Here is a 19,530-nt window from a genome sequence, read left to right on the forward strand (position 1 = left end):
ATGCCTGAATGAAAAGCTGTTATACAAGTGCTAATTATTACTATACATAAATGTGTTTATAAAGAATTGATCATTTCCACAGAAATGGATTTTAGGGTTGCCTCTGAACAATTTCTGGATTGGATTAAATAATTTAGAAAATGTGACTAATTTTTCCTGGTCGGAAGGGACATTGGCAGACATAACAGCACCCTGGTAAGAAGCTGATTTGAGCAGTATTCATATTATCATATAAGTTCATTTGAGTGTATAACAGCATAGAAATGACTGTTGAGACAATTAGTATTTATTACCAAATTGCTATTACAGCTCATATTAATAAATTGGAAACAGCGCTATGTTTGCAAACTGATTTTTATAACATTTTGGGTGCACTCTCATTTTTTAATTTTTTTAAATAATATTCAAATTTAGAAGATTATCATGAGCAGAAAATAAAAATCAGATTACATATTCGATAACTCCAATGAGGCAAAGTACAAAAGAAAATTCATTTGGATATGTCTTAAAATATGGACTAGCATCCGTTAGTCCAAACGCATAGACTAAAGTTGCTTTGCAAAGTTTCTGGGAACAGGAATGCAAGGAGTATAACTTAATAGAAAAAGAGGAATATAAAGAAATGGGGTCAGAGCCTCAATCCCATTTCAGTTTCTTTATGCCAGGTAAAAAGGCCAAAGTAGTGTAGAAAGGTCTATAATCCCTGGATCCGGCCAGGTGAGGATTGACAGGAATTGACAAAATAGCCATTAGACTGCCTTTGAAGGACCCACTGACATGCCCTAGTCTAGGGGATGTGGTGGAGGTGAGAGGGGTGAGACAAACAGGGGGCTGCTGTTTCTTAGGTAGGATCCCATGGCTGTCAGATTATGCTGCGGGGGGCGGTGGTGCTTCATCCTCTGGACCAGCCCAGGATTGAGAGGGTGCAAAAGTGAGTTAAGAACACCCTAGACCCCTATCTGCCTGGTCTGACACTCTGCAGAAGCACAGTACAGATTTGAGTCATAAGATTCTATCTCACAGCAACATTGCAGTGGATCATATTTTATTTCTAAAACAGTCTTCTGCAAAATTGGTCCCCATCTCTCCCCAGATATGAAGTAGGATACAATGAGATCTGTTTTTTAAGGGAGAGAAGCCTATTTTAAAACTCAAATGCTTCACAGCAGAACCCAAAGTTGAGTGCCCAGGTGCAGAGAATGGATCCAAAACCTACATCAAATAGAGCTGGTCAATACTTATCAAATATCAAAATTTAAAAGGGAAATTTTGCTGAAATTTTTTATAGTTCCTCACCCCTCTGTCCTGCATTTTCCCACCAAATGTAGAAAAGATTTAAAAAAAAAACCCTAAAAAATGAGGACGTTCTGTGTCATTGTAATGTAATTATTTCTCTAGCTATTTTCTTTAACAGTGACCTTTTTGTATTCTGTTAAAATTGAATGGAAAGGCTTTGGATGCCACGCCCAGCCCAACCAAACAATGCGTATTGTGTGAAGATTTCCAATGGCATCTTGATTGCTCTGGACTGTAGCGCCAAGGCCCATTGGATCTGCAAGCGAAGTGCAGGTGAGAATTTACACTGCTTGTTTAATCCATTGATGTCTAAATCAGGATTTCCATTTGCAGATGTACCCTTTAGGCCTCAGTCCTGCAAACTTTTACTCATGGGAGAAGTCCTTGCTTTTACAAATAGTCCCTTTGAAGTCAGTGGAACTGCTCTCAGGAGTGAAGGTTTGTAAGAGTAGGAACTTAGTACTCAGGGTTTGCATATACAGGAGGTTTTGCTGCTTTAACTAAGGCCTGATCTACACTTGAAAATTAGGTTGGTGTAACTATGTCGGTCAGGAATGTGAAAAATCCACATGCCTGAGCTGTGTAGTTAAACCGATCTAAATTCCTCTGTAGACTGCACTGGGTCGAGGGAACATCGACCTAGCTCCCCCCCATGGGGGTCTCAAAAATGGAAAATTATTTCAATATTCAGAGGTTAAGGGAAGTTTTCTTTGTCTGCTTTTAATCCTTCCAGTCCAGCAGAAAAGCTTTGTTACATGCCACCTTACTGTTCATTCCTGCACTACAATGCACATTACTGTACACTCTGTCATGTAAAACCAGGCCCTGGTAATGCTCAGATTGAAAAAAAAAATCACTCCTAGAGGACCAGCACATAGCCTATGTGCTACTTAAGTCCCTATTTTGAGGACTTAAGTGGTGCATGGGTCTTGCATTAGCACGGGGTGAATTTCAACCAGTGTGAAAAAGGAAGTGGGGGACACTCAAGTAATACTGTTTGTCACGGGGTCTCTCAACATGCTGGCACCTCCTGCTGGCAGGGATGGCAGTTTTGTATAATTTTTGGTGGTGCCCAGAACAGGTCCAAGTCCCCCCCACCCCCATGGTGGGTGCTGGGGAAGGGGGCTGCCGTCACATGTGGCCTCCTCCCCTGCTGCGGTTGCTGCCCCTCTCTCTAGCCTCACGGGAGATGGGTCTGCCCCTTGCCCAGCATGGACCAGGAGTGGTGGCTGTAGGGGAGGGGGCACGGATCACACGGACAGGCACTCACCCAAGCCCCAGCAGCTGCTCAGGTGAGGTCCAGACTCAGTCTCCCAGAAGCCTCCTCAGAGTCACCTCCTGGTGGGTGCCAGGGGAGGGCTGCCAATCGTGTGCGCCTTCTCCCCCCGCAGGTGCAGCAGCCGCCTGTGCCGCTTGTGTTGTAGGCAGCGGGAGCCGCTGGCAGCGACGAGGGAGGGCAGCCACCCACTTGAGGCAGGGAAGCTCTGGGGCGTTGAGGAGATGCATGAGGGCGGCAGGCGTGGGATGCACACGGGGGCGAGGCCTGGCTCCGAACGTTGGTGGAGCCAGGCCCTGAATATTCCTGGAGCTTGGGCACCACGGGCCCATACACCTGCTGGCCGTTTTGGGAATTAGTTCTGGTCAGCGAGTGTGCCCTCCGGTGGTGGTGGCTCTCCTGTCCTAGTCTCCGCCTGAAGACCCACTGCAGTTCCAGTCTCACTGCCTCCGCTCTGTGGCACAGCGCTCCGGCCATGTAACAATCTGGGTTCCACCTTCCAGGGGACTCCTTCCATAACAGTCTAGCCACTCCTCGCAGCAGCTTGGCAGTCCACAGCCTGGCTGCTTCTTCAGTAGCGAGTGGGGGGAAGACCCAGGCCCACCCACTACTCTGGGTCCCAGCCCAGGGACCCTGTAAACAACAGCTTCTCACTGCCCCTCCTTTCTTTCTCCACCAATCTGCCTCAATTCCCTGGGCCACTTCCCCACAGCCCCAACACTTTCGGCTCCTGCCTCTGGCTCCTTCCCTCTCTTCCCAGGGCCTCAGGCCTGCAATCCCTAGTAGCCCTGTTGGCAGTGCTAGTCCTGCAGCCCTCTAGGAAGCCAGTCCCCTCCCTTGGGTTTCCTGCAGCAGACTTGTTGCTTTGGCCTGCAGCTTCCTTTTTTATGGGCCAGCTGGGCCCGGATTGGCTGGTCCTGCCACCTCCTAATTTGCTGCATCCACCTCCCTAATTGGCTGTTCTGTTTCCTTTCCCCCTCGCAAGATATTGAGCGGTATCAGGAACACAAAGGAAAGGTACTTCTCTCGCCACCAAGTGTTCCATCACAAGTACATGCAGATTTGAATTCTGCTAAAGAAGCTTGCCTGGAGCTTAGGGAGAAATGCACAGGAATTTCTACATGGAATAATGCATATGCCCTTGCCAGGGGAACCGTATTGTTGAAAAGTGAGGAGAGCAATTCCTATGCCTATGTAAAATCAGGTAAGTTGAATTATTAGAACAATCCATAGATCAAATCCACTGCATCACATGACTACTTACGTGCTCTGAGTGAAGTTCTGATCCATTGATATTAATGGAACAGCTCCCATTGACTTTACTAGAGTTAGAATTTCACTCTCTGTCCCTCCTGCATCATATAGAATGGCAGAGAGAAGCTGCTTCTGATGCCACTGTGATCTTAGTATTGACTGTTAGGATAACAGCAGTGCCGTGGTTATGGCTACTTCCCAGTATCTTGTATTTTTCCCCTGAAAGTATGTCACATTCCCCAGTGTTGTATGATCATATAGCTGAAGACTTTGTGGGAATGACCATCCAAACTTTTGTGAGTTTCCTCAGTGAGACTCTGTTGGCCTGCCAAGCTGCACACGAGTTACCATAGTGTAAGAAAAAGACAGACTCCTCAGGTTTCTGTCAGGGGCAGGTATGAATCGCTCACAATTGATTATGCACTGTGGAATTTAAAGTCATATTTTTAACATAATTTGAATAAATTGTCCCTTTTCGACCTGAGCAGCTAGTTCCATTTGGAAGTAGAGTTAGAATCATAGAATATCAGGGTTGGAAGGGACCTCAGGAGATCATCTAGTCCAACCCCCTGCTCAAAGCAGGACCAATCCCCAAATCCTTAAATGGCCCCCTCAAGGATTGAACTCACAACCCTAGGTTTAGCAGATGCAATCTTGTTTATTTACCAAGAACGTACAAAGTGCTGCTCTGCTGAATGAAGGGGTAACCAAGAACAAGAGCAGCTGTTTCTTAGTTTACAGCCCCAGTCCCAAAAGTTCATTCTCAAGCTTTTCCCAGGGTCTGACTGTGTTCAAAACGCTTGGCCTTCTCTTGCTTTTGCCTCTGGCTCGCTCTCTCCCTTCTCCCTTTCTGTGTGTTCTCTTACTCCCTCCCACAACTCCCCTCCCCCCCCCCCCCCCAAAAATCCAACACACCTGGTCACAATACGCAGTGGAACCCACCCACCTGGTGCTAGTTTCTGGGCAGATTCTATTAGACCTTGTTTTAGTTATGGCCCTAATTGTTTATACAGCTATCTTAAGTGAAGGGAGTGTTCACACATCCATTTGAATGAGGTTTTAACTAAATGCATAACAAAGTTTCACCCAGCTCATAGCAATATTGTTTTGTGTCTTATTGTTGGTCGTTGTTCATATAAGGCAAATTTGCAGCATTTGGTTGAGGCCCCAACGACTACACTGCCCTGCGGTGAGCACCATAAGGCATTCTTTAAGGGGTGAAGCATACCCTCACTGCTGGCTGGCCCTAGGGAGGCAGAGCTCCAGCCCTTTAGGCTCCTCACCCCTGGCTCCTTTCCACAATTAGCTTCCTAAAGGGAGAAAGCTTGTGGTAGCCCTTGTGTTCTCTGCGTCAGTCAGTTTGGGGAGCCCTTCCATAGGCTATCCTGGGGTGATGTCCCTTACTCTCTGCCTGATTATAAGAGGTAGCCACAATCTCACTGTAAATTTGTATCATGACAGCCTGTGTGTCCCTGAAATGAACGACAGTGCTGTTTTCTATTTTGTTTCTTAGATTGCTCCATGGGTTACTTCGGAAGGGATTGTTCCTCTGTGTGCGGTTTGTGTCACAACGATGATCTGTGCAATCCCTACACGGGAACTTGTGACGATTTCCATTTGTGCAGTGTTCAGAGTGCACCTACAACCTGTGAGAGAGGTACCTAAACATAAGTGCTTTATGTGTGGCGGGTTTTCCTAATGCAGTACAAAAATTTGAAGGTGAGCGATTGCCCTTGTTCTTGGTATAAGCAATGTTTCACGTGTTCACTCCTAGCGGTTGTTATTTCCCTTTCCCCGGCATTTTGTCAGTGCTTAACTAATTCTCCTTTTGTCTGCTGTCAGTAATCAAGACCCTCGGGTATTATTGCTCCTTTGTATTTGACTAGCTATGAAAAGTTTGTGGTGCCCCCGTTTTTCTGGTTGGTCGTATTGGAGTGGCAACTGTTACTACTTCGGCACAGAGGCCCCTGCCAGCTGGCTTCAAGCAAAGGAGAAGTGTAGAAGATACAGAAGTGCAGATCTGCTGTGGATTGAGAGTCCAGAAGAAATGGTATTTTTAGAATTGGTCGGGAAATGTCAGTGGAAAAAGAAAAATGTTACACACAAGTATTTTCCGTTGTTTGACATGCTGTAGTATTTATGAAATGTGGTCTTAAAAATATCAAATCTAGTAGTTCAGCCATGGGGTTGGAGAGCATCACTGTAAATAACTCGTTCATACTTTCTTGTGTCACTAACAGAATTGGTTGTTCTCGGCAATTCCATCTGAAACCTTTTGGATTGGACTGAATAGCAGGCAGCAAGAGTCTATCTGGATTTGGTCAAATGGGAAGTCAGCTGCTAAAGAACTTGATTGGTAAAGTAGTGCATGACCCTCACAGGCATTTTGAGGAGCAGAATCTTAGCTGCTGTAAATTGGTGTAGCTCCACTGAGGTTAATAGAGCTATGCTGACTTACACCAGCTGAGAATCTGGGCCATAATATCAGTTAAAGGCATAACAGAATTTGTCACGTTGAGACATTTCGGCATTATCGTTGCACTGCAGTATGAAGTGATGCCAAAGTTGCAACAGTTGCACATCCTAGAAAAAATATACAAGGGCTAGTGAAAAATTTTCAAATTAATTTGAAAAAGTCTGTTGTTTTTTTTTAATGAATTTTTCCTCATTTTTGACCTGCTCTAAAATACATCAATCTGGAATCATGTTATCAATGTATTGAAAAGCTGTAACAGATCTAGAAGCTTCCATGGGACACTGCTGAGTTTGTGAACATTCTGTGCCTCGGAAATAGAATATATGCCATGGATGGAACCAAAGCATGCTGTGATAGCCAGAGCATGCAATTTACTTAAGTCCAAATGTGTCAACTCGGTCCCTTGAAATGTCTGGCAAAGAGCAAGAATGGGGGATGCCACAGAAAGCAGAAATAGAGGAAGCTTAAAAAGATGTGTGGCTCATTCTGTTAATATAAATATATGGTGCCCAGTTGATCTTAATGCTGTAGAGACCAGACCCATCTCATCAGGCTTTTCCTTGAGTAGGAATCTGATGGGTTAGTGTACTGTATAGTGTGTTTTGGAAGGAACACAGATCTTCCCAGAGTCATAGAAACTGGTTTATTTCTTTCAAATGTTCTTTTTCCATCCTGAACAGCCAGTGTGATCTATTGGATTGAGCTCGGGGCTGGGAATCAGGTGATTTGGACTCCATTTATGGTGCCTCTACTGACTATGAATTGGGGCGAGTTACTGAATCTCTTTTTGCTTCACTTTCCCCATGTAAAATGGATAATATAATACTTGCCTACCTATGTAAAGGGATCTGAGATAAGTGCAAAGTGTTCTTTAGCCCCTGGGTGGGGGGCGCGCTGGGGCATGGGGCTTTAGCTCTGCGGGGGTGGGGGGGCAAGAATTGGGGCTTCAGTCCCATGGTGGGATGGGAGGAGCTCGGGGCTTCTGCCCCACAAGAGGTGCCAGGGCTCCTGCAGGTTTGAAAATATTTACCAGAGCTCCGCTCCCGATGGCTCCAGCTGAATTTAAGCCCTGCTCATGGATCATGTGGGTCCCACTTATGTCATGCGGTACTTACGTAATACATAGGTCTTGTGTTCACCCTCTGCATACGGGTTAATTTCACTCCTAGAACCTGATCCAGCACCCTTGGAAGTCAATGGAAAGACTCACAAGGATGTTTTGAGGATTAATTAATGTTTTGTAAAATACTTGGAAGTTGAGCAATATTGTTATGTATGCCTATGTATTTAAATGGCCGTCCTATCACACCTAAAGCTTTAAAAAAGATGTATCCCTCACGGTTTAAGTACTTCCAGTTTGAGATTCAGTGGTCATGTATTTTGTATTTCAGGTTATCCATGACTGGAAATCCGTCTGGAAGATGTGCAGGTATCCAGCCAGCACCCAGAAGTATTTTAAAGTTTAACTGTGAAAATAAGTACAGATGGCTTTGTAAGAAAGCTGAATGTAAGTTGCAATGAGGAAGTTTAGGGAAATTTTTTTCCAAACTTTCTAAATTTTTTCTAAACTTTTTGGGAAAAAAGTTTAAGTGTGAGAATAGAATATAATACAAATGAATTATATAAAGCCTCTTTCATGCAAACCCTGCCCAGAGCTATTCAGTGTTTAAAATGACCATAGAGATTATTAATGTATAGTATAAATTGTGGAAAATGGGGTTTAAAGACTGCAGGGTGGGGAAAAAAATTACAGCATTTAGCCACAAGAGTAATACGAAGTTAGCGAGGAACCAGGAAACAGACAGTGGAGGAAAGATTTGGAAGTCGGTACGGTGGAGAGATACATCAAGGTTCTAGATGGCAGGAGCTGCAGACGAGAAGGTTCTTGTACCAACACTAGCCAGACAGGAAGAAGTGATAGAGACAAACCAATGGTGTGGGGTAGGGAGATGAGAGCAAAAGTCTTGTAAAACAGGGTATCCTAAGTCCATGAGGAACAACAGTTGGCTGGATCCTCAACTGGTGTGAATGGGCATAGCCCCATTGAAGTAGTTGAGGCTGGGCCCAGATGCATGGTTTGGTATCAGCAGCTCAGCTATGGTTTCCCACAGGGTTTTTTTTAAGGATATTTTCATCATTAAAACTCAGTTTTTCTCCGCCCAGTTTTCCTCCCTAAGCATAATTCTGTAATGATCTAAGGCAGTGGCTCTCAAACTTTTTTACTGGTGACCTCTTTCACATAGCAAGACTCTGAGCGCGACCCCACCCTATGGTGACCAGATGTCCCGATAAAATCGTGACTGTTCCAATATTTATCCCTTTGTCGCGTGTCCTGATCAATGTACGATCGGGATGCCATTTGTCCTGATATTCAGGTAAGGAGGTGAGCGGGAGGGAGGTGCCAAGTCTGTGGGTGCTCCAGGGTTGGAGCACCCACAGGGAAAAATTGCAGCCAAGCTCCCCCCTCCTCGCCTCCTTCTTGCCCCCTCTCCCCCCAGCGCGCTGCGTCCCCGCTCCTCCCCCCCTCCCAGTGCTTCCTGCCACCTAACCGCTGTTTGGCGGCGCTTAGCGCTTTCCAGGAAGGAGGGAGAGGAGCGGGGATGTGGTGCGCTCCAGGGAGGAGGCAGAGAAGAGGCAGGGATGGGGACTTGGGGGGAAAGGGGTGGAATGGGGGCGGAGTGAGGGCAGATGCTTGGGAGGGAAGAGGCAGAGGGTGGGCGAGCACCCACCCAGCAGAGGGGAAGTCGGCGCAATAGGGGTGAGTGGGGGGGAGGGAGGGTGAAGAGGCGAGTGGCAGGTGGGGAGGGTGAAAAGGTGAGGGGTGAGTGGCAGGCGGATTGGCAGGGAGGTGAGGAGGCAAGCGGTGGGTGGGGGACTGAGGACTGACGCAGCAAGGCAGCAGGCATGGTGGGGGGGCAAGTGGGGAGGGGCGGGACCTGGGACAGAGTGGGGGCGGAGCCTGGGAGGATTGGGGGTGGACTGTGGGCAGGGCTGACGACACCCCAATGTGTCCCTGTATTTTCGTGTTGTGATCTGGTTACCCTAGACCCCCCTTATAAATTAAAAACACTTTTTTATATATTTAACACCAATATAAATGCTGGAGGCAAAGCGGAGTTTGGGGTGGAGGTTGACAGCGACCCCCCATGTAATAACTTTGCGACTCCCTGAGGGGTTCCTACCCCCAGTTTGAGAAAAACGACATAACTTGGAACAAACTGACAAGGTTGTATAAAACGCTTGTGGCAAATTTGGAAAACCTCCATCTGAAGTTTTCTCATTTCATTCCAGTTACATAAAATGGATTTAATTTTTCAAAAATTCTTTGAAATCTCATGTCCTCTTGAAAATGGTTCTCTTGAGAAGCAAAACTCTCTACATTTTTGATATATTGAATTTCCAAATTCATAATTTAGTTGAGGTGAAGATCAGTTTGCACAATAAAACATGCACGTTCACCTCAGTCTGGCACCTAAATTTGCTGTATAATTTGTCCATATAGTTCTGTGCATGCTTCTCTATGCACATTTTAGTAACACATGTATGTACACACAAACTACAGGTTTCAGTAATTCCACAATCCAAAACTAAATGGTGTTTTGAAAATTTAGCCTGTATGGTTTCCAAAAACATAGTTAATTTCATTGCATGGATTTGTTTTTTTCTTTTCTTTTGTATTTTATAGCTCCACACATTTTTGATGTGTTTCTTAGTCGGTACCTGTCAAGACCATTTTCATCACAGAAGATCTACAACTCCCTCTATAGTGCTAAGATAGACTGCTTATATGACAGGAACTGCACAGGAGTAGTAAAAGTCTCACAGTACTTCAGAAGAATGGCAGGAATTGATGAAATCCACTTTGCTCCTTTTACTGCTCCCTCAAGTGCTATTTCGTATGTAAAACGTGGTATGTATCACACTCCAAGTACAAATTTGCTGCAGGTACAGAAGAATGATAGCCATGTGGTAAATTGCATTAACTTTTCTCCTATATTGCCTCACCAGTCTATGGTGGTTAAAGCAAGTTGAAATGTTTCATCAAAATTTGGCCAGTTTTGGAAAACTGAATTTTTTTTTGCAAAAATACTTGTTTTTTTAAAAATTAGACTGTCTCTTGTTCTTTTGATATTTTTGTTTGCATTGACAGTTTAGCATCATCAATTACTCACGAAGCATGCTTTTTCTAAACCGAAATAATTTTTGAAAATTTTCCAATTTCGAAAATGACTTTTTCTACTTAAAAAAATGTTACGGAAATTTTTGAAAACCCAAGGATATGAAAAAATGTTCAAAATTATTTGCAGAAACTGAAAATGTACTTCAAAGTCTTTGGCCCTGATTCTTTGCTCTGATAGAGTGTTGACTGCAATTTATGGCGCTGAAAGGGGTGCAAAGGTAATGGTAAGTTCCCTGCATTCTGGGGCTGCTCTGTGCTGAACTGGTCTCTTGATGAAAGTTAGAGCAACCTGAAATCTGTTTTAACTAGGGCTGTCGATTAATCGCAGTTAACTCACGCGATTAACTAAAAAAAAGTATTCATGATTAATTGCAGTTTTAATTGCACTGTTAAACAATAGAATACCAGTTGAAATTTATTAAATATTTTGGATGTTTTTCTACATTTTAAAATATATTGATTTAAATTACAACACAGTATACAAAGTATTATCCAGGGTGGGGATTTGATTTAAATCATGATTTAAATTATGATTTAAACACTAGTCAGGAAGATTTGATTTAATAATGGATTTCTACATAAAAGTGCATTCTTGTTGGTTGTTATAACCTTAACACACGTTCTTCACAACTCAGTGATAGATGTAGGTTTCATTTTTAGAAGGTACACACTATACATTTTAAAGTGATTTATTTTGAAAACATTTTAGATTAGTTTTACAGCTATATCAGAAAATGAATGATTGTTTGGCTATTTCATTTACCAAAGGTAATTGAAGCAGATATTTACGAAGTCATTGGGAGGTGAACTATCTCCAATTCAATAGGTTAATCATTAATATTTATAGGATTTTCTTGCCATGGTGTATTAGGAGGAGAACATCACCAGATGGACATTTAAATTGTTTTATTTAACTAAAACAACAATGTTATGTGTTCTGTATTTTTTTCTTCAGTAGCAAACATATAATATTTTAACAAAACAAGCATATGAATTTTTGAATTTAGTTAAACATTCAAGTATTTTTAAAATCAGATTTGTTTTTGTTAAAATTGTTTAAACTAAAATAGTTAAATGAAATTAAAAAAAATTAAATCGATTGTCAGCCAGGTCAACATGAAAAACTTAAAATATTGGCGGCTTCGGCAAACTCAGTTGTCTTCACCTTCGTTTTCCTGCTTGTTCATAATATGGAAAAGAAAAACAAGCTTTTCTGCTTTTTCAGGTCCCAAATGATTTCTCAATTTGAAATGAATTAGTCCAAAGGAAGAAAATATTCTTTCTACACCGGCAGAAGAAGTTACAGCTGTTAAAAGTGAGATTATCACTTCAACAGTCTCTGAATCCAAGTGCTTAAGTGACTTCCACCAGTTCACTGGTGTGACTTTATATAAAATGTCAGCAAACATATATTTCTTAAATGATTCACCCCTCGCTCTAAAGTTTATTGTAGTTGGCATTATGGAGGGATGATTGCTGGAAGTCCATGTCATAGCCAACTCCTCTTCTTCAGCAGTTAAGGTTTGACCCTTGTACCGAGTATTGAGAATATTTGCAAGAAAATGAGCTGGAGATAGTGCTTGTCCCATTCGTTTTTTTTAATGCTTGTAATTTAACTCTGTCATTGCATATTTCCCTTTTTAAGATTTCACTCAGTTCCTTCCAAATTTAAACAGCATCAGCAATAAAACACTATTTCCCTGCATTTTGTTCATGGCTACAGAAATAGGCTTCAGGGCACTCAGCATTTGTTCAACATTTCTCTTAAGCCTAGTGTTGAATATTTTGGCTGTGACAGTGCCATCTATTTTTTCACAATTTTGTTCACAAACTGTCATCAGATTAGGCCAATTCTTGATATTGTGTTCAGAACAGTCCACTACTGAGTTCCATCGCATGTCTTGTGGGAGAGTTAGCTTGGTTCCTCCCATTTTTTTCAGCACAGCTGCTGCAAAGTGGTTGTTACAAAAGTATTTTGCAATTTCAACAACATTAGCCTTTTTTTCTGGAACACTGACATCTTTGGCTAGGAGGTGCATCAAATGAGCACTGAAACCATATGTTATTAGCCTGGGACTCTCTTCACTCTCTTCTAAATAATTTATTGTCATCTTGGATACATTTGCAGCATTGTCCGTAACAAAGCTGCATACTAGACATTTGAATTTTTTTTCACAGTTTGTTACAGCTTTTACTACCACTTCTTGTCAGTATTCCGCCGTGTGTGCATTTCCTGATGTATCAATTGTTTCTGTAAGGAAGACATTACCTTCTTCTGTTGTCACACAAGCACATACAACAGGATCATTGTGGACATTGCTCCACCCATCAAGACTCAGGTTAACAATTTTACCCTCTAGATCTTTTGCACACTGCTCAGTTTCTCTTTCATACACTTTTTCCAGTAATTTGCCTGCAACATCTGCTCTGTTGGGTGGATTGTATACTGGTCTTAATGACTGAACCATGTTAATGAAGTGTAGGTTCTCAATCAAATGGAAAGTAGAGTTTGTTGCATAGACAAACTGGGCAATTTTTTAATCAATTACCTCTTTTTGTTATCTGCTGGTTCTTATCACAAACTTATCTATGGTTTCTGGATGATGGAGATTTTTTTTTCTTTTTGCTATGGGTGATATACTGTGGCTATGTGACATACATGATGTGACTGAAACACTATCATTTGCAGATAACTTTGAAACTATAGAAAATGATGATCTTGAAGGTGGATAGTCTTCAAAGTCCTGTATGTTGAGGCTGGATTCTCCTAAACAAAATAAGTCAATGCAGTTATTTAATTATTATTACCATACTGCTCATTTAGTATTACTCATTGCATTCACTGATACTCGGTGCTACTTCAAAGGTGAAATTGTAAAAGGAAGATCTACCTATTTCAGCTATTTATTTTTTTATCACAACTGCATCTAAAATGATAGTACCATAGAGTAACAACTGTATTTTTTGCTCAAACGTGAGAATTCAAGAATAGTCCAGAAGGAAGACAGGCAGTCCTTAAGAAACAAGTATGAAATAAGTTTACCAACCTGAAGATCCTGCATGTTCAGACATGTTCCTTTCATCATCTTCAACGCAGCTTCCTCCCGAGAAGGAACACTTCTCATGATGTCAAGTATCAGAGGGGTAGCCATGTTAGTCTGGATCTGTAAAAGCAGCAAAGAATCCTGTGGCACCTTATAGACTAACAGACGTTTTGCAGCATGAGCTTTCGTGGGTGAATACCCACTTCGTTGGATGCGAGTAGTGATGTTGTTCTCATGATGTTGTTTCATTCGGGCAACTAGGCCTTGCATTTCTTTGTTTCACTGTTTGCATTTTGGTCGCATGCCTGTCTTACCACAGGTAGAGAACTTCATTAAAATAGTCTCAAATTGGGTCTCTTTTACAGCCTGCTGCCATTATAGATTTTCCCTTCTAGTGAGAGAATGGTATGGGAGATCTCAAATCAGTGAAGGCTATGCTCAGAAAGACGTCAAGACATATGCAGCTCATACAGTTTCACTTTTGTTTCTACTGCCTATCCCTCCCTTTTCACATTTATCTCCAGACTTCTTCTTCTCCAGATCTATTCCGCCCCCAACAATCTTGTATTCATTGAACTTTCTGAAATTTTGCACTTTTAGAGAGAGGTAAGGGATTGACTCTGTGTACACAAATTTGCAGAGGGACAATAGGGTTGAAGTCTGTTATTTCTCACCTCTATATATTATTTATTTATTTAAAACATTTTTGCTGTTAACAAGCATGTTATCTCTGGAGACAAATTCAGTTTGAGAACTGCAAAACTAAGCATCTCTGATGGTATCTTCTAGACTGAGCACTGAGTCCCATTGGGTAGATAGAAGGATTAACTTAAATTTGTATAGAAGCCCCTGGAACCCCATAAGATAGGGTTCCTAATCCATGAACGATTGGATCTCATTTACAGAACTTTTCTTAACCATTACATGAATATATTGTCTCATACTATAGAATTAGAATTTATAATCCCTATTCCATGATGAGATATCTTTGAGTTATAATGTATCTTAAGTAAAACTATCTTTAGATAGGCTTTTTCCTCAAAGTATTTTATCAGAATCCAATTTAAATTTAAAAAAATCTGATTTTTTTTTTAAAGCATTGATTTTTATCCACCCTGATTGCATCTCAGTAAATAACCCTTCTACTTAAGGGCCTGGGCCTGGAATTACTTAGAAAGTAACACTCTTGTTGAAATCAGGATCAGGTCTTTCATTAGTAACATTTTAGATAGCTTCTTAGTTATATCACTTCTCTACATTTAACTCTGATATGTTGGTTGTTCTTCATACAGAATGTTCCTTGGGATACTATGGAGAAAACTGTGCAAGAGTTTGTCCGCTGTGTCCTGGAAACTTCAGATGCAATTCAATAACTGGCAAATGCCCAGAAAAGTTAATGTGTGTGGACAAATTTAAAGGTGAAATTTGTGAATCAGGTACAGTAATATTAACTTGGGTGGGGTTTTTTTTAATTCACCTTTTCTGTCTAATATGTAAAGTGCAGACATAAAATGATATTACCTGTCCCAGGACATCCTGGATCTTAAAGTATTGTAGTGTGACCTGCAGATGTAACCAAAATGAATTATGCTTTGAATATACCGAGTTGGGCTAGCTTCACAAAAGGATTTAAGCACCTAACTGTTACTTTAGGCACCTAAATCCCAGAATCAGGCCCCACTGGGTGTTCACAAAACCCTTGCTCAGCTCCATGCCTACATTTTTGCAGTAAAAGTTTCCTAGGTGCCTATGTTTCTGCCTCTGTGCATGGCAGCCCCATGCTAGGCATCCAGATGCTTTTCTCTCAGAATAATGCATGAACTGGAGGAAGGTACATATTCCTCTGCCTAACTTGCCTGCAGGGCCTAATCCAGTGAGCATGCTCAGAGCTCACCTAGCAGATGTGCTATTACTTCCGTTTTACACCTAGGGAACTGAAGTTACACAGGAAATGTGTGATAGCAAAGAATCATACCTAAGTTTCCCAACTCCCCAGGCTGCCACTACAACCACTGTGCCGTCTTTGCTCTGTAGCCCAGATTTGGCTCATTGTAACTTCAGGGCATAAATCAGCTACAGAATGAGTCCTTTAATAAGGGCCTGATCCAGCTGTTATTAAGTCAAATGGAAAATTCCCATTGACTCCAGTGGGAGTTGGATCAAGCCTTAATTAAGGTAGCTTGTTTTTCTGTACAGTAATCATCAGTCATTGGGTTCTAGGATTTTCTTTACTCCAGCAGTTTTGTCCCTGTTCTGTTGCTTGCCTATGGTGGACACCTGGGCTATTTGGCTGGTTTGAGTGCTTGTGTGTGTGTATTTGTTTTCTCTTTCTCATTCAGTATTACTCCTGCTGATTCTCATCTCCTCCCCTTTGTGTACCAGCAGTTACATTATACAACAAATTCTGTCTCTGGAAAGGTAGAGCCCTGCCCTGAGGCTATAACTTGAGCAAATTCAAAGCTGAAGTGCAGGTTTATTTATTTAATTGAACTTTTTTTCTTTATAAAAAGAAACCTAACAAACATTTCCACAGCACTGAAAGTCAGAGAGCAAATATGGGTTTTGTCTTACTCCTGTTGAGGTCAATGGCAAACTGTTCAGAAAACTATTTTTTTTTGTCATGGCTTTGATGTCTTCTGCTTTTATAGTGGTAACGCAGAACCCTGCACTCGGGTCTTGGCAGTAGGCTGAGGAGATATTTTGTTTCTGAAAAGAAACATGGTCTCAATTTTTGGAGCCATATTTTCAGTGGACCTCCTTAATGGCACCTGAAAAACCTGCATGCTCACCTGCTAATTTCCATATGCAAAATGAATGCACTTAAGCAGTTTGCAGACACAGATAAAGAGACTCATTGAAAATGTGGCCCATACAATTTCATATAGTTAGCAAATTTCTTTATGGAGATGTAAAGTATTTTTAGTACCTTTCGCAGAATATGTGTTATTTATTTTATAGTAGTGCCTAGGATTCCCAATCAAGGATCAGGGCTCCACTGTCCCAGGCACTGTAAAGACAAAGCTTTGCTATTCACCTTTTTAAAAGTGTGTATCCCTTTCTTCAAAAAACTGTGGAACCTCACAGCATATTTTTTCAGCTAATGGCCCATCTAGCTGTGTCACTATTCATGGTATGTTGTCTATTCATCCTGGATGATACATTGTCCAGGTTTATACATCTTTCCACATTCCTTTTGCACTTAAACTTCTTTGTTTGCAGGACTCACCAGTTTAAAGTGCCCCCAAGACCCCATGTGGTGGTATTGGAATGGAAACTGTTATTACCTAGAAAGGAGAGAGACCATGCGGTGGGAGCAGGCTCTGGCCCAATGTGCATTGTATAAGCATGCTAGTCTTCTCCAGCTAGATAGTGCAGAAGAAAAGGTATTTTTGCAAAGGGAAGAAGTTATTTTCATTCCAAAGAAAATCTGTAGTTTGAAAGTCTTAAGTGAATTTTGTATTGTCTTTTCAATCTTGAAAGTTAAATTTCTCTCTGGTTACTCTGTTGGACTTCTCTCTTTGGGGAATACTTTATTTCAATGTAGTTCTAAGGTAGCAGAGCCAACTCTTTGTCCACTTTGTTTATCAAATGGGGCTTTTCACTGACTTCCTGGCAGGATTTGAGAGACAGTTGGACGAGAAGAGCCTTGTGGGAGTTTTAACAACAGCAGGAAATTGTTACCGTTTCAGATGTGGGTGGCTTCCATGCTGGAGGGTGGCACCTGGATTGGTTTGTCAAAGCAGCAGTCTGGTGCCTGGCAATGGACTAGTGGACACGGTGCTAATCTTGCACTCAACTGGTAAGGAGTTAGCCATCTTAATTATGAAAGCCTAGCCGTCAAGGAGGTGGGGAGTGGGTTGACTTTATATGCTTGGCTGCTTCATGTACTCAGCTGATCTTCTATAGACTGAGGTGCTTCCCCAGCTAACTCCCCCCCCCCCCACTAGAATTGCTGCTATAGCCTGGTGGAGCAAAGTATTTGAGTCTTGTTTCATTTTAACCATAGTAGCTATCATGTTCTCTGTACATTAGCATTAGCTGTAGATGCTAGAGCTGGCAGTTGTCTAGTAGATTTGGCAGGCATAGAAATTTCTGTTAAGCAGGAAAATGGAAGACATTGAGATGTGCTTTTATAATTATTAGTGTAACAATAATATTCACAAACAAAGGCGTAGATAACACCTGGTTGGAACAACTTTATTAAGCAGTACAAATAAAGTGGTGGATAGACTCCTGAGTCCCTTTGTGAATCTCACCCTTAATCCTTCTCTATGCTGGAGACATGCCCTAACTTTTGCCATCGGTGCCCAGCCTGTAGCTTAGCTGCTTCACTGCAGATTTCTAGCGTAACCATGGTAAAGGGTTATGAAGTCATGATTTACACTATTGCAACGTACCCTGATTTCAAGCAGGGATAACCTCCACAAGTGCAAACAGCAGCTTTGCAGATCTATGCCAGGGGATGGTGTGTGTTCAGTTACACTGATTGCTGGCCATTGGGGCAAATTCACAGTAGAGACAAGGTCTTACATTGCTAAACAGTCAGGCTTTTGAGTGATCACTGATAGACTGCCCATGAAATTCAGGCCTCTTTATCTCAAAGGATGTTGGCCCCACTATCCAACAATTCCTTTACTGTGGGAGCATGAAAAAGGGACAGAAATTAAGATTAGTCCCAAAACTAGCAGAAATATTAAAGCTGCAAATGTATTCTTGATAGCTTTGTGGGTAGCTTTCCTATCTTCATTTTCTCTGTCTTCCAAATCCATTGGAGATAAGTTTTCAAGTCACTTTAGGTGGACAAAGTTTTAAATATCACGTGTGCATCCTCAGGTCTTTGATTTGCTTCCCAAACCATGCATTTTAGATTCTGTAGGTACTCTGAGGATTAACTCTCTTTAAATTCCTTTAATTATTGTGAAGAAACTCTCATCGTATTCTCACTTTTCTGTTCTATTTGTCAAAGATTAATGAACTTTAAATCTATTAATGCAAAGTATTAGGTACCAGCATTTTTTAAATCAAGTTTTCTAAAAGATATATTGTAGGAATTATTTTGTAGACATTCCATGTCCTGTGTGTTAGAGGAGGTCAGACAAGATGATCATAATGGTTCCTTCTGGCCTTTGAATCAGTGAATCTGCATGTGTGCATTTGGCAGTTTCAATAAGAAACCTTCTAGAATTAAATAAAAAAATAGCAGAAAATGCATTTGCACTCAATAGATACAAAGAATTTTAATCACACTCATGAAGAAAGCACCTGAAATCAACATGGGAATTACTGAAATGATAGAATAACATTTTGTATTTGAATGTGAATAGATGTGATTTCAACATGAGTGTTTCTTTTCCTTGTGGATAGATTGACTCAGTTGAATGCTTGACCTAATTAAGATCATATTGTGGCCATTATTTCTGTTATTGTATGTAGCAAATGGGGGTTTATTGGGACTTTTTTGGAGTAGTTACATTTTCAGTAGTTTTCAAAAGAGCCAGTATAACAAAGAGGTGAGAAGGTATTTATATTCTGATAGCTTCTTTCGTAATAAAAGAACAATTTACTGGGGGCCATATTGTGTGTTTCTGATGGTACAGCACGGCTAATGATTGCTTTAGTAATATTCACCTATGCTGCCTTATTTTTTTTAACAGGCTTTCAGACATTAAAAGGGGTCAAAGTGGATGCGCTCAGATGAAGAAAGGAGGAGAACTTATGGCTACTGGTTGCTCTACACGCCTGCACTGGGTCTGTGAAAAACAAGCAGGTGGTGATCTAAAGAACCAGTAGTCGTGTCTACAGCTAATTGTGTAGGATCTTATAAGATGCTTTTCATGATAGTATCTGATTGCATGTTGCTGCATATGTACTATACCCGGGGAATGCAGATTCCAGAGCTATCTAACTCTATGTGCCAAGTATTCAGGTGATGTAAATGGGTTTATCTCATTGATTTAAATGGAGCTGTGCTGATTTTACAGCAGCTGAGAATCTGCCCCTAATC

General features: G+C 41.6%; 1 protein-coding gene across 7 annotated transcripts in view; it reads left to right on the forward strand.

Annotated features, from left to right (window-relative positions):
* LOC120370360 overlaps positions 1-19,530 on the forward strand; it is a 79,741-nt gene that overhangs the window by 9,775 nt on the left and 50,436 nt on the right. For 4 of the 7 annotated variants that reach the window (XR_005583713.1, XM_039484924.1, XM_039484929.1 and 1 more), the window contains exons 3-14: positions 83-195; positions 1,451-1,569; positions 3,558-3,776; positions 5,340-5,483; positions 5,713-5,876; positions 6,067-6,182; positions 7,694-7,809; positions 9,988-10,212; positions 14,819-14,962; positions 16,746-16,909; positions 17,216-17,325; positions 19,181-19,293. Coding sequence is in view for 6 of the 7 variants with exons in the window: in XM_039484924.1 (XP_039340858.1) it covers positions 83-195; positions 1,451-1,569; positions 3,558-3,776; positions 5,340-5,483; positions 5,713-5,876; positions 6,067-6,182; positions 7,694-7,809; positions 9,988-10,212; positions 14,819-14,962; positions 16,746-16,909; positions 17,216-17,325; positions 19,181-19,293 (1,747 nt within the window). In the remaining variant the exon portion in view is untranslated. Of the gene's footprint in view, positions 1-82; positions 196-1,450; positions 1,570-3,557; positions 3,777-5,339; positions 5,484-5,712; positions 5,877-6,066; positions 6,183-7,693; positions 7,810-9,987; positions 10,213-14,818; positions 14,963-16,745; positions 16,910-17,215; positions 17,326-19,180; positions 19,294-19,530 lie in introns of those variants that run through there. The other 3 variants (XM_039484925.1, XM_039484926.1, XM_039484927.1) reach the window with 3 other exon arrangements.

Source organism: Mauremys reevesii, linkage group 8 (genome assembly GCF_016161935.1).
Source record: "Mauremys reevesii isolate NIE-2019 linkage group 8, ASM1616193v1, whole genome shotgun sequence".
NCBI lineage: Eukaryota > Metazoa > Chordata > Testudines > Geoemydidae > Mauremys > Mauremys reevesii.